Genomic DNA, 26687 nt, shown 5'->3' with positions numbered 1-26687 from the left:
TATTTTCTTGAGGAAGGTCACACACTGCAAACCACAGTCCTCCAGGCAACCCAGGACTACGTTGGCTAGGTGTGAGCAGGGCCCGGGCTGTTGGACAGTCGGGTCGGATCGATTTTCCCCGCCCCTGGGTTGCTCCCTGCGAAAACCCCGCCCTGACCCTGCTGTTTCGCCCCGCCCCGCCCCGCCCCGCCCCCGGCTCCACGTTCCATCTCCCGGCGGGGGGGGAAGGGCCGGCGTCATTGCCCCGCCCAGCGGCGCATGCGCAGCTCGGAGGCGGCTCCGTTCCCCTCCCCGGCCGGCGGAGGAGGGGGGGAAGCCTGGCCCCGCGGAGGACCCGTTGGCCGCGGGGGATTGTGGGAGAGGAAGATGGCGGAGGTTGGCTGCTTTCGGGCTGCCCGCAGTCTCCTGCTGCTGCCAAGGGCAGGTGAGTGTCACCGCCGCGGCGCCTCCCCGTGAGGCAGCCCGGGCTCGCTCGCCCGTTGGGTTCGCCCCTGGGCTCGCGCTGCTGGGACCGCGCCCGGAAACGAGCGGGGGGGGGGACCGAGCTCCTGCTTCCCCGGCTGCCGCTGCGTGAGCTCGGGGGCGCGTCCTGCCCCCGGACCGGGGCTAGGGGCAGCTCCCGGGGAGGCTGCTGCTAATCCCTGGCCGCAGAAACCCGCCCGGCTGGAAACCGCGTCTGTGACAGCCCGAGCTAGAGCAACGCAAGGCGGGCGGGGTAATCGCTTCTGTTGGAGAGAGAGAAGCTTTCGGGCTGCGCGGAGCCCTTCGTCATGTCTGGAAAAGGAACTCCCGGGGTCACAGCAAAGTGCAAGGAGGGGCAGATTGTCTGGCATAAGTAGTTAGCGCAGATTGTAAGGAACCGTTCAAGGTAGAGTGGTCTGTTGACCCCGCTGCAGTCATAGGACAAAAAGGGTTAGTGGGTTGCAGATTGTTGTAATAAGCCATAAATCCAGTGTGTCTGTTCAGTCCACATGGTGTGAAAGCTTCTCACCGGCAGAAGTTGGTCTAATAAAAGCTATTACCTCACCCACCTTGTCTCTCTAATATCCTGAGGCCGACAAGCCTATAACTACACTGCATACCTGGTGATACAGACACAGAAGTAGTGCTTGCTCATACTAATACACTTCTTGAAAAGTCCACATTAAATAAGATGAATGATATATTGGAGATAATACTCATGAGTTGCTTGGAGCCCCAAGCAGTTGCATAGCCTGCTTATGTCTAGCACCACCACTGTGCTTTCTTCACTCCACCAAGCTCAGCACCCCTGACATCTCTCTTCTACATCCCACTTCATAAGAGCATGATCTGTCCATGGGTCTATCTTGCTTCCCGGCATTTGGTCCTCAAAATAATTCTGTGGAGCTCTGGGAAAAGCTCATAGGATTACAGTTTTGAGAACTCTTTAAATTTACAAATCATTACAGTGATTACCATGATTTCAGTATTTTGCTCCAGCTCCCCAGTTAATAGAGTTCAATGTAAGATCTGTTTTGATATTGAAAGTACTGCATTGGATTGGCCCTAGCTACTTCAGGGTATGTCTAGTGCCATAATTGCTACAGAAGTACAGCTGCTACAGTGTAGATAGACAATTACTACAGTGACAGAAGGGTATTTTTGTTGCTATGTTGAATCTACCTCTCGGAGAGGTGATAGCTATGTTAGTGGAAGAAATCTAGCTGTATCTACAGTGGGGATTAGGTCAACCTAACTACATCACACTGATGTTTTCCAGGGCGATGTAGCCAGGTAGACCTACGTTTTAGGTTTGGAGCAAGAGTGAGGCAGTGCTTCTCCTTACCCTAACCTACACAGAAGCTGTGTTGCACTGGACATATGTGCTAGTCTGTGGTGCAGTAGCTATATTGGCAAAGCTCCGTAGAAGAGAGAGAACTTATGCTGACAAAAGGAATACTTTTACCAATATAGGCCAGGTCTACACTGCAAACTTACATCAGTACAACTGTCACTCAGGAGTGTGAACCTAACCCCTAGTGTACACAGTGCTATGTCCTGTCGATAGCTACCACCCCTTGTAGAGGTGGATTAAGTACACAGATGAGAGAAGCTCTCCCATCGGCATGGTAGCATCTTCACTAAAGCACTACAGTGGTGCCATGTGCTGTGCATGTAGACAAGTCCATAGTTAATGCATCTCCCCGTGGGTGGCCTTTGGGGGAGGCTAGCTCCCGGCCCCTCCGCTTGTGCCCAAGGCCCTGCCCCTCCTCTCCCTCTACCCCTTCCCCTGCAGGAGGCCAGAGCATCCCCACTGCGGGCCCCAGCACCAGGCTTCAAGGCCCCAGCCCCAGTGCACTGGATGTTGGCATCCTGAGTCTGGCTGCGCCAGGTGGCACAGCCTCAGCACCAGCTGCCCTGAGTTCCTGCGGGAAGCTGGTCAGCCAGCCTGGGCCAGCCAGGGCAGGGTGCTGGGAACCGCAGGAAGGGGCCTGGCCTGGGGGTAGAGTGTGAATGGGGCCATACTAGGCTGTTTGGAGAGGCACAGCCTATCCCTGCCTATGATACCTGTTGCCCATGCATCTCCCTGAACTATATACTTGCAAAAGTTGCTGGTATAAACTGTGTCTACATGGGAGATTTTATCATGCTTGTCTCTTTCACCAACAGAAAATGGTCTAATAAAAGATATTATCTTGCCCACCCTTGTTTCTGTAACATATGTCAGTTAGGGATGGATTTTTTTCACATTCCTTTGCAGTGTAGACCTGGCCTATGAAACTGTTAACCATTGGATAGGAAATGGGGAGAATAGGGGCATGATTGCAGGACTGAATTTACACAGGCACTGGATTAAACTTGGATTTTTTCCTGTAAGACAGGGGTCGGCAACTTTTCAGAAGTGGTATGCCGAGTCTTCATTTATTCACTCTAATTTAAGGTTTCACGTGCCGGTAGTACATTTTAACGGCTTTTATAAGTCTATATTATATAACTAAACTATTGTTGTATGTAAAGTAAACAAGGTTTTTAAAATGTTTAAGAAGCTTCATTTAAAATTAAATTAAAATGCAGATCTTATCAGTTTAGTGCAGTGGTTCTTAACCTGGGGTGCATGCACCCCCTGGGGGTGCGAGACATGCAAGATTTTTTTAGAAGGTAAATCATCAAAAACACAAATTAAGCAGAGGCACATAAGTACAACTACTTTGTTTCATCAAACCTGTGTATTTATTAACATTATACATGTTTTAATGATTACTGTAATATACAAAGTTTTCAAGTTTTTAAGCTAATTGTAGTGTAACTTTTGGCCAAGAGCAGAGCCCTGGGCTGACTGCTGGTACCGCAGGCCAGCAGGAGGGCTGAGCAGGGCCGGAGGCCCGGACCCCAGCTGGCAGGGGGCCAGATGGCTGGACCCCCAGACCAGCCAGCGTGGTGAGCGGGACCGGCGGCTGGTATCCCAGGCCCCTCTCAGCCTGCTGCCAGCTCGGGGTTCCGTTCACTCAGGCCGGCAGCGGGCTGAGCAGGGCCAGCGGCCGAGACCCCGGCTGGCAGGAGGCCGGCGGCCGGAACTCCAGACCGTCAGCAGGCTGAGCAGGGCCTGGCGGACAGAACCCCAGACCGGCAGCGGGTTGAGTGGCTCAGCCCGCTGCCGGTCTGGGGTTCGGTCCGCCGGGTCCTGCCAGCCGGGGTCCTGGCCGCCAGCCCCGCTTAGCCTGCTGCCAGCTGGGGGTTCTGTTCACCTTCCTGACTTTGCAGACAGTTACAATAGCTCTGGCAAGCAGCAGAGTGAAATTAACAAACCTGGTTTCACCGTTGTAATTCGTAACACATTGGGCAGCGGTAACATTGTCAAAATCTATGTCGATCTACTGCTGCCTCAGAAAATTACAGGTAGCAGCAAGAACAGGCGATGGAGCTATTTTGAGAGAGAAGGAAGATTTAAAAGGATGCTGGGGAAGGGCAGAGTAACAGAACTCCTCCTCCCAAAAGCATCAGAAGGTTTCTGGAGGTGTAACGGAAGGGAGCAAGAATGGAGAGAGACGTGCTTCTTTCCATCAACCAAAAGAATTAGTTTCAAATTGATGAAATATCAGATCTTTACCAGAGAAGATGGAATCCCTGAGCAGAGTCCAGGATCATAGTTCTAGCAACCGAGAGATCGAGACTCTTACCAGAGTATTGCCTCTGGATCTTTTCTCATCATTTATTTGTATTAGCACTTAGGAACCCTCGTCATGGACCAGGATCTCATTGTGCTAGACCGAACAAAAGGATGCCCTCTACTTCATAGATTTCACTACCTGAGAAGAAGACGAGAACAGATGGATACAGACCTAGATGAGGGAGTACAAGAAAACAACGAGACAATATTGGTCAGCATGATAGGCAGTGGTATCAGTGCAACATCAGCCTAACCATTGTCAAATTTTTTTATAGGTATCATGGAAAATGAGAATTTTGTAGAGAGATTTGAAGGACGATAATGAGGTAGCTTTGCGGATGTTTACTGATATACTGTTGGTGAACCTTTTGCCCCATCTTTCATATTAGCTTCTGGCCACTTGATTTAATCATCTGTCTAGTAATGCACATTTTTCAAATTCTGTTCATACCTGTCTAAGGTAATGTTGCTTTTGGGAGGATGTGTTGTGACCAAAACTCTCCTGCTGTTAGTAATACAACTAGCAGCACTGATACTGTATGTGTATATTATATACTGTTTTCACAAAAAAACTGTAAACATTTAAGGTTGAAAGTGTATTTTCAAAGGAGTCCAGCTAACTACTCAAAAAGCAATTGCTTTCTTTACAAAAATTATTTACCTCTTCAAAACACCCCAAATGTTGGAATACTTTAAAATGAAGTTAAACTATCCATCCAGTTCTCTACCACAACATAATTCTGGATCACACACTATTTACCTACTTCACCTAGTGAAGTACTTTAAACATTGCTCCTTGCTTTGTTCTATAAAGGAAAAAGATTGTTGGAAGTATATTTGTTGAAGTTATATATTGATAGGAATATAGTCCTAACCTATATTAATTTATGTGAGTTCTATAAATTCTCATTGAAGAAATGGATTGGTTGAGTAGAATAATATTTTTTTATGAATAAATATTTAGTGTTACGAAGTATATTATTAATAAGGAGTTGAGTGTGTGTGTGTAGACTTTGCAAAATTGTCTAACAGCTAATGTTTTCTGTAGTGAGCAATAATGTAGGGTGTAATACACTATATAGAAATTAATCCCTTGAGTAGGAAATGAGATTCTATAATCTCCTAGTAATTTTTTTTTACCTTTGTTTATATCTTTGTAAATTTTAGGGGGCAACTTTAAAGTAGACTCAGAGGTGTAAATCGGGTGGGGTGATAGTGAGTGATGAAGGATGATCATGATGAGCTGGCAGATTCCTCAAATGTTGATTTTTGAGGGATTCTAATGTTTAGGTTTTTAAAAAGACGTTAAATGTTTCTGTTAACGTATAATTGATGGCGTTAACTGGACTCTTTGCAACTGAACTCTTTAACAAATTGTTTAGTTTGTGAATTTCCCATTTTTTTTAATAAGCCCTAATAGTTTAACTTGCATTGGCATGTAAGGCCCACAAGAGGGTAGTCTTGCACTGTTAGACCTGAAGGTGCTGCAGTCCTTAGCAAGTCCATAGGAAGTGTGTGGAAATTATACTTGCATCAGACAAGGGAAACAAGGAGGATGCTTTCCTATCAGGATCTGGCTAGTTAGGTGTACAATCGTTATTTCAGTACAGTGGAAGGGAAGAGGTTTTTATATCTAGAAAATGATAAGCATTTGAAGTTTAATGTTAAAAGTTTCTGCTTTCCCCTGTCCACATCCCCTTCATTCCCCTGCCCATAGTCTACACCACCACCCCTTCAGCCTCCTCTGCCCTGTTAGTCTTCTACTCCTGTCTTACTTACCTGTCTCCCAGATATTCCAGGAGCAGGTAACATATTTCATTACCACCCAGTCCATTTCCCCTCATGTCCCTTCCCATATGCCTGCGCCATCACATCTATTCCCACTCCTCATTTCCTACCATGTATCCCTGTGCCCAGTGGCAAAGCAGTTCATATTTATTAATTTTGCTTCTTATACATGTGAAAACAGATTTGTGCTTTCTCCCATGCTGCCCCTCATGCTTGGATGGAACTTCCCATAAATATCTGCAAAGCAACCTCATCGTTGTCCTCCAAATCCCTTCTTAAAACTCTCCCTTGCCATGAAGCCTGCGAAAAGCTTGACAACTGTTAGGTTGATGATGTATTGATATCATTGCCTACCATGATGACCAATGTTGTCTCATTGTTTCCTTGCACTTCCTTGTCTATCTGCCTGTATCCATCTGTTGTCTTATGTCTTACACATAGATTGTAATCTCTTTGAGACAGGGGCCATCTTTTTATGTTTGTACGGCACCTAACACAATTGAGTTCTGGACCTCGATTAGGTCTCCTAGGTGCTATGGTAATACAAATAAGAAATAACAGGCCTTAGCTACAGATAAAGAAAAAGATGAGGGAGGAAAGAAAATACTGCGTCTTGCCACCTTATAGCACATACAGCTGAACAGAGCACTTCTTCATCCTGGTCAATTGTATAGATGGGAGCAAAAAGACCTTAAATTAAAAATGTCTTATAAACAGTATAGCAAAGTGATCAGTTTCCCCTTGTTGCCTGGATTGACGAAGAAGAACATTTCCTTTTCTCGAGGTCCCTACAGGAGCTGCCTTGTGTTTGTCTGTATCAGTGCCTTAATGATCTTTTAGTTAACCCCTTTCCCTGTCTATCTTGCTGTGGTGTTTATATTACGCCTTTGTAATTCCCCCACAACCCTCCCTCACTCTGATCCTGTACCCAAACCCACTCCTTTTTTGACTTTTCCAAACTTATATCCTACCCTAGTATGTAGTATGAGAAATTTCAGGGGGGGACTGGTTTCTTTGGAGGGAAATAAAAGGAAGTGGTTTTAAAATCAGGGTTTTAATGGAAAGCTTATTTCAACTTTATCTGTGGAGTGAAAATAATAACTCTTGCATGACTTCACATGCTCTCTCTCTTTGATTGTGTATTTCAGGCTCTGGCATTCCTGCCTCAGTATCTCCTGTGCTGCAGCAGCATCGCCATGTACATTATGCTGTGATCCCCCATGGAAGAAGCGGGCGTTCCTCCGTTAGTGGCATTGTGGCAACTGTCTTTGGGGCCACAGGATTTCTGGGACGATATGTTGTCAACCGTCTGGGTAATGTTTCCTGAGAATAACATTCAGCAGTTCAGATGTTTGTCTAAACTATCCACATCTTTTTAGTCTACAAAGTTGGGAAAGAAATCTCCTGAGTACTTGAGGTTAGAAATTGACCCAGTGTGGGATTGTTCTCTATGGTACATTCCTAATGTTTGTCTAATGTTGTAGTCCCAAGAAATGAAAACTGGCCTGTTTTTCACAAGATTTCTGGTTTTGATCCAGGGAGTTCAGAAGAATCGGAACACATTTTAAAGTAATGGGGATAGTGATTGAAGGGGAATTACCTTTTGTTTGAACTCATAAAATCCAGTTCAAGGTTTAGGTGAAGCTTCTGGTCAGTTCTTATGTTTTCAACATTAAGAGAATTTATTCTTAAGAAACATTATTAAGTAAATAGTGATGAGACCTTGTGTTTAGTTGCACAATAAAACCCTTTTTGCAGCAATATTTTTTATTTAGAATTTTGATCTGACCCTTTAAAGTTGTCCTTTATAATTGAAATGTCAAATAGTTGCAATTTTCCCCTGACTTTTAAAAAAATTATATTAATCACAATGCAAATCATAAATCTCCTTAGATGTAATCCACTTTTTTGTGCTAGTCAGTCATATCATTGTAATACACACACATGTATGTGGCATATTATTACACGGAATTTTTCTTTTGCAGGCAGTTTACAGAAGTCAACTTATTATAAAGTTACAGGGTTTGATCCATGAGGCATCCATAACTGGTATAAGAATTCTTAAAATAGGTTATTGAGAAATGTAATTTATTTGTACAATACCTCTAGATCCTCAGATGCGTGAAAGTCATTATTAATCTGATCACAAAAGTTATCTCTGGAATCCAGTTATTTGAGCTCATCTATTGAGTTTTTATTTTATACAGTTAAAAAGAAATTAATGTACTTTAACAGCAGCATTTCCTTTAATATTTATATAATAGTTTAGTTTGATTTAAATCAAGAAATACTGTTTTGAACATTTTAGGGCGTATTGGATCCCAGATAATCATACCCCATCGCTGCGATCAGTATGAGCTCATGTATCTTCGACCCATGGGTGACCTGGGGCAAATTCTGTTCTTGGTGAGTCTTTTGGCTTTGACTTTAGCAGTAGTATTGCTTTTGATTTATGCTAGGAAGCCAGTGGTTATCATTTGTGAAGTAAGCCACAGAGTTCCATCTGTTTAAATTGTATATGGAAATTATGTGAAAGAACTTACTTTGATTACACCTGTTTGGACATTATCTCATATCCTTCCTATTTGGTGTTACGGTTACAGGAATGGGATTCTAGAGACAAAGACTCTACCCGAAGAGCCGTGGAACACAGCAATGTGGTCATTAATCTTGTTGGACAAGAATGGGAAACAAAGTAATTTTCTTGTTTGTCTCTCTGTATGGATAGATTCATAACAGGTATTGGGTATTTTAGCAACATAATTAGCACAGAATGTATGGTACATGATCACTTTGGGATTATCCTCCCTATCTATAAAGAGACAAGACTGAAATCTTGTGTGTCACAGTTCTTCTGTGTGACCGAAGGGTTAACTGGGGTCTTGAGTGTGAGCTGGAGCTAAGCTTTATGTTCTTTCCATAGTTACAGAGTTTTGCTCATTTGCATGAGTTTTGCTCCATTACAAAGAGTTGAATTTACTGCTTTCTCAATCATAATGTATGTTGGTTTGCTGAACTAATATTATGCCATTAATGTGTACAAATTTTTGTGGATTTACGTTTGTAGTGTAAAAATGTTCATAGAACTGGAAGCAAGTGGAGACCCTAGTATTCTGACAAAACACAGCCACTTTGATGCAGGATTGAATTCTGGCCTAATATAAATGCTGGCCAAGCATTTCCTATTCATTTATAGACCTTAATAAATGAGACTAGCTAGTGAAGAGTTCCTAAATCTATGAATGAATTCGTCAGTTCTATGGGATTTTGTCATGGACACCTTATTAGCTTCAAAAGCAGTATGCTCCTTTTTATACTGCTAATTTATTAACAGACGTGGGATTTAGAATAAATTGTGAAACTCATAAAAAACCAAAGATTGTTTTAGATTGAAAGAAATACCTGTGATAGTCTCCAATTTTTTTTATTTGTAATCATGACTACTTCAAGTTTGTGTAGGCCCTGTTTACACACACAACCCAAACTAGAACTCAGTTCTTTACCAAGATTAGTTGTGACTTGCATCCATATTTAAAACTTTTTTGTGTGTGTCATCAAGGACAAATAAAAGAGTAGCATAAGTTTTAATTTAAGTGACAACATGGTTCCCTAATGTGGTATAACATGTTTTCTTTGTGTCCACACTGCAAAGAAGCAAATGTTACAACATGGACATCCCTAATTGTTGTGATATGGTTTTCTTTTCTCTCTAAATGGTCAGTTGGTGTCATTAGAAAAAATATTTGTGAATTAGAGACTAAAGCAGTATGCCTTTATAAGCAAGCATATGCGTCAACTTACACCTGACTATTCAAGCAGAACACACAACTTTCAGGAGGGAACCTGCTTGACAGACTCATTTGATGATCACAATTAGTTTATAAAGGCCCTGCTTTTTTTCTTTTCTGTCTGGTAGATGCCGTTTTAGTTACTTCTACTCTAGTAGATGCTTTTTTAGCCTTCCATTACATCATTTGAATCTACTGAATGCTCACTTACTTTAAAAAATGACTTGCTCTGTGTATCTATCAAGGTCCATGTTATTTGATATGCATTCCTAAAACCTTGGTTTATATATTACTAGTTATATCTAAAACATCAGATTTGTGTTCACTATCTCTAAAATCTGAATACAGTGGCTTTGAACTCTTTATTGCTAATTTGGGAGACAAAAAATTGATCCTGGGATAAATTTAAATGCGGTGCCTGTCTGTGTGCATGTGTGTGTGGGCGGGGGGGGGGGGGGGGGGTTAGGAGTGGGGAGAGGGAAGTGTCTGTAGACTTGCCACTGGGTTTACCTATATCCTTCACATTATATTCTTCATGTGCTCATTTAAAACACCTTTGTCTGCCCCATATAGAAACCTTGCTTTATCTAGGGGGAAGATAGTCTGGTTATTGAAGTAACACCTTTCACAGACTAAACATTAATAAAAATTCAACTACTATGCTGTAGCTGAACCAGAAGATAGGGCTTGATGCAGGAACCCACTTGATGAAATTCTATGGACTGTCTTATGCAAGAGGTCAGACTACATGATCATAATGATCCCTCCTGTCTCTAATACCTGTAAACCACATAAGCAGGAAGAAAAACAGTGGGATTCCTTTTATGGCTAACCTCCGTTACTGAGCCTTTCATTAATACTTGCCTTTCTGCATAGTATTAGTATCCGATCTCATCTGGTATCCCATGTTGTTTAGTTACTGCATAATTCTAGAAGATGCTGTTCATTCTTGTTGTGTGTTTCTAGTATATGCATGTTTGCAAGCAGAGCAAGAGTAACATTTCCAAGAACTTCCCAGGATCAGAATGACTCCGGAATGCTCAAAAATAAAGACATCAGTGAGATCTGTGGAGTTGGGGTGACAGATTACAATAGCAGCATTAGACTAAAACTTCTACTATCCAAAGACAGATGTAGATGATGGAAGCTGGGGGTTCTTCCAGGGATAGTGTGTAGGCAAGAGAAGTCAACTCCCTCCTTTTTCAGTTTCTGGCCAGTGGTAGTCTGTTGGGATTTCTACAGGTTATTGTATCTCTACCGTGCTGTGGGGACCTGTTTTTTGTATAAGGCTCAGTCTAGTAAGTATTTGATAAATTTGAAACTTCTCCCCCAAGCCCTTCTGGGTGCTGAATGTGAGAAGGAACATTCTCTGTTCCATCCACTCCTATTCAAGTGCCTCTTCACTTCTGTGAGGTGATCACTGCTGCTCTGCTCCTTTCAGTTTTCTGGCTTCCACAAGAACAGATCCGTTTCAGAGCCTCAGTTCTTATGTTCTGCTTCCCATTGAATAGCTCCAATTCCTGCTTCTGAAGCTGTTTGGAGTTTTCCCAAGCAACAACGCTATGAAATTGACTTGATTCTTGTCAGTTTCACACTGCTTGGAATGTTTTGAATAGATGATGTGAAAACTGACAAGACCAGTCAGATTTCACAAGGCTGCAACTTGGAAAAACCAAGCAACAGTTAGAAGCACTGAAACTGATATTTTTCAGGAAGATTACACATCACAATGGTTTACAGTCTTAACCAGGTGGCTTAAAGGTAACCTGAAAAAAGGGCTACAAGCATACTTTTTATTTTTGAAAAGTTTAGCCTCTGCTGAAATTGATAGTACTTGCCTGGAAAAATTTCCTGCTTGCCACAGACAAGCAGATGAGTGAATTTTTCAAGCTGTGCTTTAGTCTAACTAGAGACAAGGTAAAACCACAAAGTAGAGTTGCTTTGGTACAGTATTCTGCCATGTTTGAATTGCTGGTGTCTTTAATATGCAAAGAGTCCCTTAATTTAAAGACATTTTTCTAACAATGGCATCATAATGCGCTTCTGAAATCTGTTCAGGAAACATGTGACAGTGAACTAGATAACAGGATCGGTTGTTCTTAAGATCCTTAAAGTAACGTTTATTTTCTTATTTTAGAAACTTCAGTTTTGAAGATGAATTTGTAAATATTCCTAGAGAGATTGCCCAGGTAACCAGGGAAGCTGGAGTAGAAAAGCTCATTCACATCTCTCACCTGAATGCTGACATGAAAAGTCCTTCCAAATACCTTAGGAATAAAGTGAGTCTGAGTTCAGTCTGTATTTTATTCAGAAGATTGAAAAGTTTTGCCAGATCCATTTCAAGAGATTACTTTAGGAACTGTGTTCGCTTAGTTATTATTTTCCCTGGTTGGGAGCAATTCCTAAAACGTAGTCTCCTTACACCATTAGAGACAGCGCACCTGGGCCCAGTGCAGTGTGCCCTTCAGTGTGTATACAGAGCCCCCTAGCACTCCATACACATTTCTAGGTGAAAAAAAGTAATCTTGGATCTAATCTGGTTTACTCCTATATCCTCAAGCATCCCCTGCATCTAGTATCACTCTCATTAAGAGGAGGGAACTGTCTTGGCCAGCAAAAATGAGTTAATATTTGGGAACAGGCCTAACAACCGGTGGTGGTGTGGCATATGAGTGGGGTAAGTGGGTAGTGGGAATGAAGAAATGGGAGACGAGAGTATAGAAAGGCTTCAAAAGCACTATCTTTTGTATTGGGATTACAACACATAGGCTCTCTTGCACCACAATTATCCATACTAGTGTTTAATCTCTTTTTCTTAATAGGAGGTACCATTTTTTTCTGTTCCCTTGCTTTTTTCAGATGGCTTCTGTCTCATTTTTGGGTATGTAGGCCTCTCAGTGAACTCACGAGACTTTCACAGTATCAAAACAAAATTTAAAAACGGGGGCCAAATCATATTAGGACAATTTTAAAAAATGAGTTATAGCCCTGGTTTCTAACTAGGCTAGAAAATAGTTTGGCCTTGTCAACATAGGCCAGCCAAATGTTAGAAAATATTTCAGCTGCAACCAAGTTTAAACTGTAGTCAGAGTTTTTCAACTCATTTGTTTTGATGGCGAAGTGGGGGCCTGTGACTCACCTGACTTATTCTAAACCCTGCATGTGTCAGAGAAACGTGCTGAGGCCAAGCTATTTCTTAAACTCCTTTGCTTTACATATTTATCTTGTCACTAAGGAGGGAGTTACGTAGGTAACCTACATCTGAGTACCATTAAAGAAATGTTGATGGTGCTTTTGTGGGTTGTCCTGAGAACTGCACATTGCTATAACTGTGTGCGTATCAAAGACCAAATGGCCTGGAAGGAAATAATGTTGAGATGTTCTTGCCAGAGTTAGTTCATGGAATATTTTATTCGGGTAATGCTTCAATAGTATGATACAATAATACTCTATATATATCAGTGTTTCTCAACAACCGATCTGTGGACCGGTGCTGGTCCTGGAGAACACAGTTTAGGAAGGCAGCAAGCCGGTCCCTGATATCAAAAAGGTTGAGAAACACCCAGCCTGTTTAGAGTGGATAACATTAATGAGATGTTGTTTGGTTTGTTCATATTGGTTTAATGCAGGCTGTTGGAGAGAGGGTAGTGAGGGAGGAATTTCCAGACGCTATCATTATGAAGCCCGCTGAGATATTTGGAAGAGAGGACCGATTTTTCAATTATTATGCACGTATGTATTACAATAAAACAATATGCAATCTGTATAACTAACCCTAGAGGTTGTAGAAGTAGTGAATAATTAATTTCCCTTCTCAAGGGGACAAGCACACTTGTTTTGACATGCATCTGATGAAGTGGGTATTCACCCACGAAAGATTATGCTCCAATACATCTATTAGCCTTAAAGGTGCCACAGGACTCTCCGTTGCTTTTTACAGATCCAGACTAACACGACTACCCCTTTGATACTTGACACTTGTTTTGAAAATCTCCTGTACTTTAAGTCATCATCTATATAATGTAAATCAAACTGAACCTCATGTTTAAGATCATGACCTGTGGGGATTAGGAAAGAATATTCAGTGTCTACTCTGAAAAGTGACTTTATAGCGTTGGACTTCATGTTTTTATCTGGAGTATTTGAGACACTGTCTGCTTATTTTATCTAATTGCCAGTGCTGGAGTGCAACAGTTGAGCTGGGTTCTCTTTCTGGCTCATGCATCATCAAGAATAAAGATTCTGGAACTGTAATTTATTTAGCAATTCTGATGCTGATACATGAGCCAGAATAGAATCCAGGTCCCCCTCCCAAGGTTGTATGGGTTCTGCACTGCTAATTGCAATAAAAGCTAATAAACATTTTAGATTGTGGTCGAATAAGACTGTTTATGCACTTTTTAAACATAGTCCCTTTCCATAGTAGCTCAACTCTGTGTAGTTGCATTTTGGCTCTTCTGCCTTGCTCTGAAACATCATATGTTGGTTATTGCCCAATGCTCTGATTCACTGATTACATTCTTAAGTTACTCATGTGTCTCCTTTACCAGATATGCGTTCCTTTGGTGGTGTGCCACTTATTGCTCTGGGCAAGAAAACAGAGAAGCAACCTATATATGTAGGTATTAAAAAAGGGCAAAACAAAAACTTGTTTTCAAACCACTTGTAGAAAATGTATAATTGCTTTTCTAAAGTTAGTTTAAAAATATTTTTAAACTAATATAAATATTTCTCTTAGGTTGTTGATGTAGCCAAGGCAATTATTAGTGCAATTAAGGATCCTGACGCTAAAGGAAAAACATATGCCTTGACTGGGTAGGTTACTCATCTGATTCTAATTAACTGTAGTGCTTCTATGTGGTGCCTTTTTCCACATATTATTAAGCCCCTTCGTTTTCAGTTTAAACCGATTTTTAATGAAAAATTTCCAGATTTTACAAAAAGCAATATTCAGATTTTTCTGATTTTTCACCCTACTTTTCTATAATTCAAATATATAAAAAATAACTTGTTTTATTAGGAAAATACAATGAGATAAATATATTCTGATACTACATTAGTCTGTGTGTATATGCAAAGCTACTTGTTGAAGTAAGGCTATGTACTAGTCTAGAAGATACACACAATAAACAAACAGGTCCGCACACTCTGAAGTGCGTGCACATCTGAACATACTGATGAATCTTATGCCCACCATGTACACATTTCATGTATACCCATTAACAGATAACGATTTAAAGATTTGACGCACTAAAATGGGAAGAAAATGAAAATCTGTATCAGAATATGTTTCAGAATACAAGGAAGTATTCGAAATTTAAAAAAAAAAAAAAAAAAAAAAAACAGGAGAAAGGGATGAAGTTGAGTGTATGCTCTGTAAATGGTGTGGTCCAATTATTAAATGTAAATATTTATAGGCCAATAGTTCTAAGTCTACAACAGTAAACTGTTTATTCAAATGAAAAGTTTTATTGGGGATTAGAGAGATATTTTCTTAATCTCAGAGGTGGCATTGTGTTTTGAGTTCTGTTTTAGTTCTGCAGCAAACCGCATTGATGAACGGAATTCAAAGCATTAATCTACGGAATATTTCCGCCCCCATCTTTCTGTCCACCAAAATAAACCCTGATATTTACCCAGAAAAACTATTAAGTTTTTTACACTGATTTTCACTTGTTTTTGTTGTGGTAATAAACACTGATAAATTCCCAGGAAAAATTTAAATAAAATAAAAACTGAAAACGAAGGGCCCTACATATTATGCAGTAAATTCTGTTTCCCCGTTGTGTTATGCATGCCGTTTTAGCTGGAATAAATTCTATCTCCTTTGTTTGAAAAAATAATAATAAAAAACCCAACAAAAACACAGACTTGAGCATGATGGTTAATATTTTGGTAACCCCAATTAGGGCACCATTGTATTTATTGTTGTGTACATATTCGGAGAAATAGGCAGTCCTGCTTGTAGAGCTCACAGTCTAACTAGACAAGATAGATAAAGCGTGTAGGAAAGGGATACAACATACAGGCAGATGGTTAATGTTTAACACGTGACATTCTGTTCTGGGTTTTTTTGGTCTAATATTGTAAACATCAACACAGGGAACAGTTCTTATAAACACTGATTTTTATTATATAGGACTGAGTAGCATATGTGCTGTCATGATATTCTATAAAGGAAGTGAGAGAGGAGTAAGCTTAAAGAGAAATTTGTATGCATTATTTCAGTAGCATGGAGAGAACTATCAGCCAGTTCCCTGAAGAACATAATTTAATATCTTACTGTAAATTTAGAAATCTATTTGTCAGTTACACCTCCCTTATTCCACATTAACAAGTGTATCTCTGTTAGTTAAGAGCCCTATTTAGATGTTTTCATGAAGTAGAAACAGCTCACTTATAATCTTTATTTTTGGTAATTCTGATTTATAATACCTGGTATTTAAGATAAAGTAGTAATACAAGGTAGAGGCAAAAACTAAAGGAGAAATCCCACTGACTTTGGTGAAAGCCTCTGATGCAGACCCTTCGATTTGGAGAGAATTCTGGAACAGTTCTGTAGGGGCACTCAGAACCAAACTGGGTAGCAACTCAGTGGTCTAAGCACAAAAACTCCAGGGTAGAATAGGATATCAGAAACTCCCAAGAGCCAAATTTTGCTCTGACTTCCACATTTCAGTGATGTAATGTGGGGTCAAAGCAAAATTAGGTCTAGTTAGTATACGAGGCGAGAGAAGCATTTGACTACATCATGGAGAGGAATAGTAGCTAAGTAGTCAAGTTACAAAGTGCTTCTAAAAAAACCTCCACACAGTTATATAAAATATGTTTAGTAGCCTGGGACTTGGGTTGTAAAAACCCTATCTGTGACTTAATAACTTTTCTGTATTCATTAGTTTATGATATTTTTACTATGGTAGCCCTCCAGTTTCATATGCAGTGGACACGGGTGGTCAGTCTTTCCCTCTTGTGATGTCATTGTCCTCAGCACTGTAACTAAGCTCTCAGACACAGGGCTCTTAGAAGGAGCTGTTGTGGCAGGTGTGCTTCATGCTGCCTGTCCAGAACCAGCCATTACTCACTCTTCCTGAAAAGTACACTACAAAATCTCTCTCAATAAATGGCAAAGCAATAGGAAGAAGCAAGTAATTGGCCAAAGGCGCAAATAATGATAATGGGGGTTTTAAGGAACCTGGAAAAGTCTTACAAGTCTTTGGATGATATGAAGTGTCATCTTAAAGGACAAGTAGAGACAAATGTTGCACAGCAGATCAAAGAATTCTTTGAAAGAATGAGAGAGAAGTATATCACCTGGGCAGAACATACAAGGATCAAGCAAATTTAGAAGAGAGTCCAGACAACAAGATCAGAGTGGAATTAAACCTCTGAATTGTCGTACTTTACAGGTGGGGGCAATCAAGAAGATAGGTCTCTATGTATGCAAAGCATTGATAGCAGATGATTCCTACTAGAACAGAAAAATGCATTCGACTGCAGCGCTTTGGCCTTGTTGAAACAAGTGCTCCAACTTCAGAAGGAAGTGAGGATTAAATAGCGCTCTCCAGCCAAATATAAAGATGAATCAGCTAAATTCTGAACATACTCATATTGTTTGAAAGTCTAATTTTTTGAAAGTCCATAGAAGACCAAGAGTTAAGCACCCATGATTCAGAGGCAGGAATTCAAGCAAGGGATGATACCATCCTTTCACCCCAAGGAATTTGGAGATTCAAGCCCCTAGCAATGACTAAAAAGATTTTGAATAAGTAATTTTCTAAGCTAAGGTTCAGATCAATTTTGGGAAATCAAGGAAAGGCTGCCTAGTAATCTTTGACTAAAGCTGCACACTGCCTCTTAAAAGGTGCTAGCAACTCAAGCTATTAAAATGTTGCAAAATAAAATCGCTCATCTTGTAAAACAAAACATTGATTTCTAATATTCTGTTACATTTCTTTGAGATGTATGTTAAATTGTGACAGGGCAGGTGCTGTTGTAATTGCTGCTCCTGAATGCCTAAGAATTTTGTACATTTTATTGCGATCCTGTTTCCCACTTTTTCCCACCTTGGCTCTGTTTGTCACTTCCACTTGTTATATCTTGTCTTTTAGATTGTAAGCTCTTCATTTACTATATGATTATACCGTGCCTAGCACAATAAGGCCCCTGTTATCACCAAGAAACTGCTAGTGGGAAAGCAGAGAACACTAAAGAAAAAATGAGTGCTGAAATGTGAATATACTTTAACACCCCGTACTATATACAGTATTATACCGATAGATTTGTAGCCAATATAGAAGTTGACTTATGTTAGTTTTTAACTAATTTGAGACAAGAGTATGTTAAGAGTGCAAGAAACTCAGTACAAACCTTAAGAATGAATTGATTTATTCGTTTTTCTGTTTCAACATTTGGTAATATTCGAATTCAGGAGAATTTGACATTACTTATTTGTTTTCATTTCACGTTTTATCAAGAGAATAGAATTTAATGTGGCTTTATAAGAATGAGGTACTAAAGGGGCACTGTCAGTTTGAAGCCTGTCACCATTTTCAATTCTGGGAGCCTAAAGTTAGGCTCATAAATCCATATTTAGGCACCTAAATATAGGTGGCTTGATTTTTCAAAGGCACTGAGAGCCACAAATCCCATTGTAGTCAATAGAAACCGCTGGTTCTCAGCACTATTGAAAATCAGGCCACCTACATTTAGCTCCTAACTCTGCATTTAGATATCTGACTCTAGGCACACAAATTAGAAAATATTTGACCTAGTCAGTTTAAAAAAAAAATAGTTAAAGGTGTTGCTGTACTATCCTTGCTCTGGTGCCCCGGAAAACTTTTGTGGTTTTACCATAGTACTTTCCATATTCTTTAAGAAAATAGAATTACACAATTATTAAACGTTGCTCTTCCTTCCCAAGAGCTTGTCAGTTGTGGGCATGAGTTCTGATGCACGGAAACACAAAGATTTCCCGTCAGAACCTTGGCTTGTCAAACTGAAGTTTGTTCACCTCTCTGAGTCAGTTGTCCCAACCTGCAGTTTCATGGCCATCTGCATAGATGTAATGTGTGTGTAGTTTAACAAGCTCACCTACTGGTCACCATAATCCTGGCACTGTCTGATCCTCCTGTGTTTACAGCTGGATCTGAAATCCCACTTTCCCCTGGAAACTAAATATGAAAATGCCACTAAGTATTACTTCTGGAATGCCCCGACTGTATAATAGTTACAACAGTCACATCAGGGCTCGTGGGTCATCAAGGCCACTGGTTGCTAGCTGAGAATTCCCAATAAATCCTTCAGAGACCAAAGCTGTTGGCATGCTCCTTTGATCATGACCTGCATGACAACATTATGAGGATTCAAACAGACTGTGTGACATATCACATAGCTCAATAATAAAGGGCTGCCATGAGTAGGTGTGAAGATTTGGCACAGAGTTCTGACACATCCTTATATGGGTCAAGAGAAATTCTCTATTAGGCTCAGCCTTTCACTTAACAGGAGTACTAAACTGCCAGGACGAACTGGCAAAACCAGATCAAGAACCAGGCAGGGGAGTGGGAACTCCAATAATCTGTTTCTTCTTAAAATGCCATAATTGTATGTGGAACTAGTACCCAACCTGATAAGCAGGAAAGTGACATTCCAGTGCTAAAGGTATTAGCCCTGGGGTGGATGCATTTTTTTTTTCTGGGAGGTTTTCTTATTTATTTCTACCACTCTGCCTTCTCGCTGATAGGCAGAGTCCTCCAGATAATAGGTAAACTCTTAGTCCAGAGGTGTTCTGGAAGCCCCTGATCTCCCCTGTTAGAGTTGGGTACCACCCCCTTTTCCTTGGCAAAGTCTTCTATTTGGGGTCCTAGTTCAAAACAAGATGTTGATGAATCTAAACAAGATCCACTACTTCTTGGCCTCCTTCCAAGACAAGATGGATAGAAGTCTGAGTGTTAGGACACTGCAAGTCCATTTCAGTCCCAACATTGAAAGTGTTGTATCCAGGTTTAATAAGGCCATATTTACCTGTGGTAAGCTTATTGAAGGCAATAGAGTTACACCTTGGGGATGAATCTGGTTGGTAATACTAAGCTCATAAAACCTATTGTGTCCTCACGCTCTGTATATGATGCTCGTATGTTTAACTGACCTCATTGCTTACTCTTTCAAACAACAGAGTTTTCTCTTGAACTATTAAATTTCCCTTAATGGTGCCCTCTGGCAACAAGAGTGAAAAATCATTTAGATTGAAGAAAAGTAGATGTTGCTAAGTTTACTTGAATATTTGCAAAAGGAGGCATGAAATAGCATCATTTAACTGATACCCTTTTTTTGCAGACCTCATCGATACCTTCTTTATGACTTGGTAGACTATATGTATGCAACTGCCCATAGATACTATCTCCCATACCCACTCCCACGTCCTCTCTACCAGTAAGTAGAATTATTTCTTGGCTTAGAAATTGCCGCCCGTCAAGTGGGTAGAAGCATGAAGAATGTAAAGTAACTGAGTATTTGCATTGGTCTTTAAACGTTACTACAGGGTAACTGCAAGGGATGTAATAAGAGGTCAATGTAGACTGAATTTCCCAAAATACTCATCAGTTATTTTGGCTCTCATGCTCAGCCAAAAATCCACCCATTAGGATGTACTGCAATTAAGTGTGCAGTTGTAGTAGTCTTAAGGTAACTCTTCACTGTGCATGCTCACTGTGCAATTATTAAATGGTCTCATTTTTGCTAAATCAAAACTAACCAAAGGTGTCCAGATCTACTGTGTGTTCAGTCATTCAGTGGCAAAATGAATCCACTTATATTAGCACTGCAGAGACAGCATAGCTATGAGGGAGTGAACTGGATTCTTTTCTGGCCTTGAGTATTGTCAACAGAACTGTTAAGTAAATCTGCAACACCAAATTTTGCCCTTTTATATCTGGAGACCATGGGATTATATAAGGGTAACTGAAGACAGAAATTGGCTTACAGAATCACGACTATTGGATGATAATGCATGAACCAGAAAAAAAAACATCTTGGCTCTTAGATTCCAGGCTTCGTTTGCAGGGCTAGCGGTTAGAAAACCCACCTGTTCACTTAAACTGAGCAAATCTGATGCTGAGACATTGAACAAAAATAAACATTGAGCTTCATCACCCTACTGCCATTTTCAATCGTTTTTTAAAGACTAAAACTGCACTTTTTATAATATGGAAATTATATATGCAGATAGCTCCAAACTACATCCCCTAGCTTGCACATCCATTAATTTTTTGCTGTCAGCAAGCATACTTTAGTCTTAGAGGCTTTGAATTGTAGCATTTATGAGTGGTGAGATTATTGCCTATGCCTGCCAAGGAGCAGAGCTTGAAAAAGAGGCATACTAGTCCTTCCAGTTTCAAAGGTGGGGGTAGAAGTGAGCATTTATTAGATGTGGATTTTTATCTCCCTCCCCTTATTCCACACACACATCATTTCTCTGGGGGTGGGAGATGGAAGAATGTCATAGCGATCATTTATAGTAATCAGAACCATAACTGAGAATTTGCTGAAACCTTAACATTCTTAACTATGCACTAATGGAATTTCCAGCTAGGAAAATGAAATATGGAACAGAAAATGCTAACTTCTTGGGTAGTCTGAATATTTATGCCTGTCTGAATTGCCTTCTGTGTATCTGTATTATGATAATACTCACGTTTGCACCATTTTTCATGGTTACAGTTTATTTGCAAGATTCTTTGAGATTAGTCCATTTGAACCATGGACAACGAGAGACAAAGTGGATCGGGTAGGTCTGGGGCAGCACTAGTTAATCTTTTTTATTGGGGAAGTGTTATGAGTGTTTCTTAGCAATCCAAGGAGTAATGAAACATGATATCCCTGCAGATTGTATATTGCAGTGTTTCAATCTGTTCCACAAATAAAATTTGGTGTTATAGAGTGTCATTAACAGAATGTGTAAACCCTGCAAATGTTCTCAGACTGTTCTTGGAGACAAAAATCTCTTTATGGAGATGTTAAGATTTCAGAGTTCTCCTTTACTGTCTTCAAATATCCTCATGGGATACATAGCATAGTTCCTGCAGCTACTTTACCCCATGAACTTCCACTTACTTTTACCTGTCCAGGCTTGTTGGATGATGTGGGAGTTGACTGCAAAGGGATTCATACCTGAAGCAGCCTGGAGGTTCCCCTGGTTTGGTCTGGCAGCTATTTAATGGGAAATCAGGGCCAGCTGGGTTTGGCACATTTCTCTTAAACATGTAAGGAAGGAGCCAGGCTGACTGACAACAGAATTGTTGACGGTAACCTGGAAAGATAAACCTTTTCTTTGAAGTATCAGAGGAAGGGGTGGCTGGGAAGAGAGAACTGTTGTAAGTAGACCTCTGGCATGCAGCTGACTGTTTTCTATTGAAAAGTTTACTTATTTTTGTGCAGTGAGTGAGGATTTTTTCCCTAGTTTTATGTGCACTTAAATAAATCACAAGCACCTTCCCTTGTAGCACAGTTAAGCATACATAGCTATTTTCTGCAGGATTTTTGTTTTACTAGGATAGGCAGAAGGGAATTTGGTTTAATTATCCCATCCAGATGATGACACCTTTAACAACTCAAGGTGAAATCTCGGCATTCGGTATGACTGAAGTCCTAATTTAACAGTGGAATCCGTGATCTGACCAATAAGCAAAAGCGTTGCCTCTTGACATTTATCCATAACTTTTCATAGTTGCTTTTAATGTGGTTTTAGCCATCTGGCTCTTGCCAAACCTTGTTTCAACTGTGAAAATGTGGGTATTAGCCAATATTAACATATCAAAGTCCTGTTATTCCATGGGTAAGGTTAGCAAAAATGCAGTCATACCCCCTGATGTCAGTACCTGATGTAATTTTTTCCAAAGGTGGTTGATATTCCACAAATCTTTGCATAAATGGAGTTATTTAGATAACCTTTCACTAAGGTAGGGCAGCAGTAGTCTGTCTGAACATAATGTGTGCATCACTTTTAATTGGACGCAGCATCGTCTGCAGGACATAGCACTGGACTGAGTCAGGAGACCTAGGTTCTGTTCCCAGATCTGCTCACTGTGTGACCTTGGGCAAGTCACTGACGCTTCAGTTTCCATTTCTGTGAAATAGAAGCACCTCACCCCCTTGGTAAAGCACTTTGAGATTCCTTGTGAAAAGTACTATGTAAGAGCTTATTATTTTTTCATGAGCTAGTCCAGGGCATATTGCAAATACTTGACCCTCTTTCCTCGCTCTGCCACCCTAGAGAAAGTTGCCCTCAATGGGTCTGTCGTGATCATAACAGTGCAGCTCATAGGCACACTACCTTCAGTGGGCTCAGCTGGATAAACTGCTTGCAAGCCTTTGTTGTTGGATCACAGTGGGAGACCCACAGCTCTAAGGTTCTCAGGGGTTGCAATGTTCTAAACCAAAACTAGCAAAATCCAGCTGTCTTCCTGCTCTAAGGTGAGCAGCTGCAGCAGTCAAGATTAAACAGAGTTTGATAATGCAGTAGCTGGAGCACGCAGCAGAGAAACAGGGGAAGCTGTGGTGTAGCAGAGATGAGGATAAAATGCTGCCGGTGTGCAGCTAAATAGGGAGAGCATAAATAGCATAAACAAAGATATGTGTTGAGGTTTTGTTGATGCAAGGACATGGTGCAAATGCTGATCTCAGGAATCCAGAATCTATTTTTAATTACCTTGTTTTAAAGAGCTTTCATAGCAAAGGTAGCTAATTTTCTTCATCAAAAACAGCAATTTTTCTAAAGTTATAACAATTCTTTTAAAATGACAATTTTAGCCATCTGTATGTGGCTTTAAAGTTCAAACTCAGTTGTGATGTGTGAAATGGAAGCTGTTATGGAATATGCTCCTAAGGTCCCATCACTTGAGTCATTTTAAAATTGGACTTGAACCAAAACATTGGGGAATATACAGTAAGGAACAATCTTGCACCATCTACCAGAGGCGGGGCTAGATGAGTGAATATATCTTTGTATGACAGAATCTGTACAGGATTGCAAACTGAATAAAGCAGCCCATCACAGTTGTTAATTCAGTGTAAGTTTTCTGACAAAATGCCAGAGAAGTAATTTCAATCCAGCTATGTGCTTGTGAATGCAAGGTCAGCATTAATTCTTTGCAGGTGGTGTACAGTAAACGTCCCATGAAAGAGAAGGGAGGGAGTAAAGAAATGTAGTGCATTTGCTTGTCTCCCCTGTACCCTAATATAAATCTGCAACTCCTGTTGAAGCTAATTCGGGACACAAATGTACATGACTTCTTTGGATCAGGCCTGCCTGCAGGCCCTCCCTCACCAACAAACACACACATCCATGCATGCAAATTGTGATCAGAGATCTGGAGGTGGCATGTAGTTACCTGATCCCTAAGCAATAGCTGCACAGTCCCCTGTAATCCATTGTAAAATCCAGCAGTGCCTTGTATTGGAGCATTATTTCTCCTGGGAAAGATCTTTTGCCAGCAGCCTTCAGTAATGTAAAGGAAATTTTGCAAATAGTTGAAGTAGAATCTCCCAGGATCTGCAGTGATGCTATGGCATTGGATTTAGACTGACTTGCATTTGTTTCTAGTCCTAGTATTCTATACCAGTTTTACTGGAGGATAAAAGGAAAGCTCAGTTATAAGTACATAGTATTTAGTACATTAAGGATTAGATTTACTGTAATAGCTGAGTAATTGTACATGTATAGCTGTTCTCTCTGCTATGCTCATTCATATTATTATTATTATTATTATTTTTTTAAGTTTCATACAACAGACATGAAGTTTCCCGATCTTCCTGGGTTGGAGGACCTGGGCATTCAACCAACTCCTGTAGAACTAAAAGCAATTGAAGTTCTGCGCCGTCACCGCAAATATCGCTGGCTGGATGCTGAGCTAGATGACACAAAACCATCAAAGACTGTTCCCATCTAACAGTGGCAAAGGTGGCTTCCAGTGCTTCTCAGACTGCCTTTGTGCTACCTACTTTGTTTGAAGAATTCTGTACATACTGAGTAAAATCCCTATGTTGATCATGTAAGCGTTATTTCAGCCGCGTCATCATTTCCATTCAAGTTTTTAATCATGGGGGGGGAAGTCTCAGATGTCTTTAATTCTCTTTTTTTTAAAGCTCATCTAATCCATACTGCATGATGTTGCTCAGTTTGTGATCATTAAATGTTTTAGTTCATGGGAGTCTAAACAATACAGTCAGTTCCTTCTTCCAATCTCAAAACCACTGTACAGTGGGCTCCTTACCTTAGTGTAACCTAGCTCAAACAAATTCAGAGCCCTTGTCCTCTCATCTTCAGTGCTCCTCCATCAGACTTTAGAAGCCATCCCTTATTATAGGTGGAGCTGGTAGTGCTGCCTGTTAAGGTTGCCCAATAGTTCTCACTATAAGCCCCTGTTTTATTTGCTTATACATTGCCAGAGTTTAACAGCTGGGATGAAATTTTCCATACTGGGTGTCTGCCTCAAGCTGATTTTTTTTTTTTTTTTTTTTTTTAATTTGGGGTGGGGGGGATTTCAGCCCAAAGCAGTTCAGCTGTTTTTGAGAACAAGGCTAGGGGGAAAGGTTGTGTTGATCAAAATAATTCTGGTGACTTTCTTTGAAAAGCTCAAGTGCCACCATGCTTTGGTGCAGGGACTTGAAATTTGGCCGGGGGTCAGCTTTTGTGTCAGGGATGTGCCTTTTGCTCTTCCTGTGAAAATCTGCCTGAGTTTGGCTAAGTTATAAGGCTTAGAAAAGTTATAGTTCACATATGCTCAGTAGAGACCTGCTAGAGCTTCGCAGTTTGATTTCCCCAAAGATTCCATCTGCATGCTGCAGCCTGGGAGTAAACAGGACTGTCCCTGCAATCATAGTTCCCAGCTGCTCGTGCTTGTCTGGGTTCGAGCACCAGAACTGAGAGTAGGGGGCCTGCCTGTCCTGTGCTCTCAGTGCCCCACCCTGCTGGACCCGGGCAGCATGGAGGAGGAAACTGCCTGAATCAAATGCAGAGGGGACAAGAGGTTGTGGGTGTAGATTGTGACAAAGAACTGGGTGGGAGTGATGGAGGTGAGAGGAAACTGGGATTGGGAGTTGGGTGGCAAACCGGGTTGGGCAAGGGGACTGGGAGGCGGGGGAGGGGCGAGTGAGATCAGACGAGGAAGAGGGGGTGTGATAGGGACTGGGACACTGGGGACAGGAAACGTGTGTCTGGAGGTGACTAGAAGCTGATATGGGAGAGATCAAATGAGGAACGAGGAAGGGAGGAATTGTGACTCTGGGCAAGAAGATCAGTACTGGGGTTGGGTGTGAGGAGAGGGGACTGGGACAAGACGTCCAGAGTGGGAGATTAGTACCGGCTGGTCAAGGAAACTGGCAGAGGGATGAGAGGTCTGAGGAGTGAAGACGGATTGGCTAGGTGAGGAGAATCGATCTGTAACAAAAGAACCAGGGAGGAGCCTGAGCCATAACTTAGATAAAGACAGGTGGGAGGGGACACAATAGAAAGTGTCCCATGTGGAAGAATGGGCAAAAGTGTCTGTGTCCACCAGAGAACACACCCTTCCAGAACCTGCAGTGGAACTCAAAATTTCTGAGTCTCACTATTCCTCTGCTGCCCGTGTGTTTCACACATATTTGCTGACAGTGCCCCGTCCTTGTCTAGTGCTGATCTACCTAGAGGATGACAACCTAGTACTGCTATCTTTTATCCCATTAGGTGAAGTGGCAGAAGTCTGTGTTGTGGATCTAATGGTTCCAACCTTGCTGATGAACAAAGTGGATGTTAATATGATGCCCGATGATGGAATTTGTTTTCATTTTGCTTTTTTAAAAACTAGGAAATTGCACACACATAAGAGTTAAAAGAATAGTAAGGTTGCAAAGTCAAGCACTCAGAAGTTAGGAAATGCTAGAATGAAGGTTGCCTGTGCAATCTTAATCTATCCCTTATGATTGAATTAAGATTGCACAGAACTATT

At 41.0% G+C, this 26687-nt stretch overlaps 1 protein-coding gene across 2 annotated transcripts; it reads left to right on the top strand.

Moving 5' to 3' along the window:
* The first annotated feature begins 315 nt into the window (after positions 1-315).
* NDUFA9 (NADH:ubiquinone oxidoreductase subunit A9) lies at positions 316-24756 on the top strand. Of its 2 annotated transcripts, XM_054039198.1 has the most exons (11): positions 316-424; positions 7066-7230; positions 8226-8323; positions 8521-8612; positions 11843-11984; positions 13335-13437; positions 14256-14323; positions 14444-14520; positions 20041-20136; positions 21424-21490; positions 24480-24756. In XM_054039198.1, exons 1-11 carry the CDS (start codon positions 367-369, stop codon positions 24648-24650), a joined length of 1137 nt encoding a protein of 378 aa, XP_053895173.1. In that variant the 5' UTR covers positions 316-366; the 3' UTR covers positions 24651-24756. The 2 variants fall into 2 exon arrangements, with proteins under 2 accessions (XP_053895173.1, XP_053895183.1); XM_054039208.1 differs by lacking the exon at positions 21424-21490 and having other exon boundaries at positions 24480-24589.
* The last annotated feature ends 1931 nt before the right edge of the window (positions 24757-26687 follow it).

This window comes from Malaclemys terrapin, chromosome 1, assembly GCF_027887155.1.
Source record: "Malaclemys terrapin pileata isolate rMalTer1 chromosome 1, rMalTer1.hap1, whole genome shotgun sequence".
Lineage (NCBI taxonomy): Eukaryota > Metazoa > Chordata > Testudines > Emydidae > Malaclemys > Malaclemys terrapin.
The sequence above is the reverse complement of the archived record's forward strand: the minus strand, read 5'-3'. Positions and strand labels throughout refer to the sequence as shown.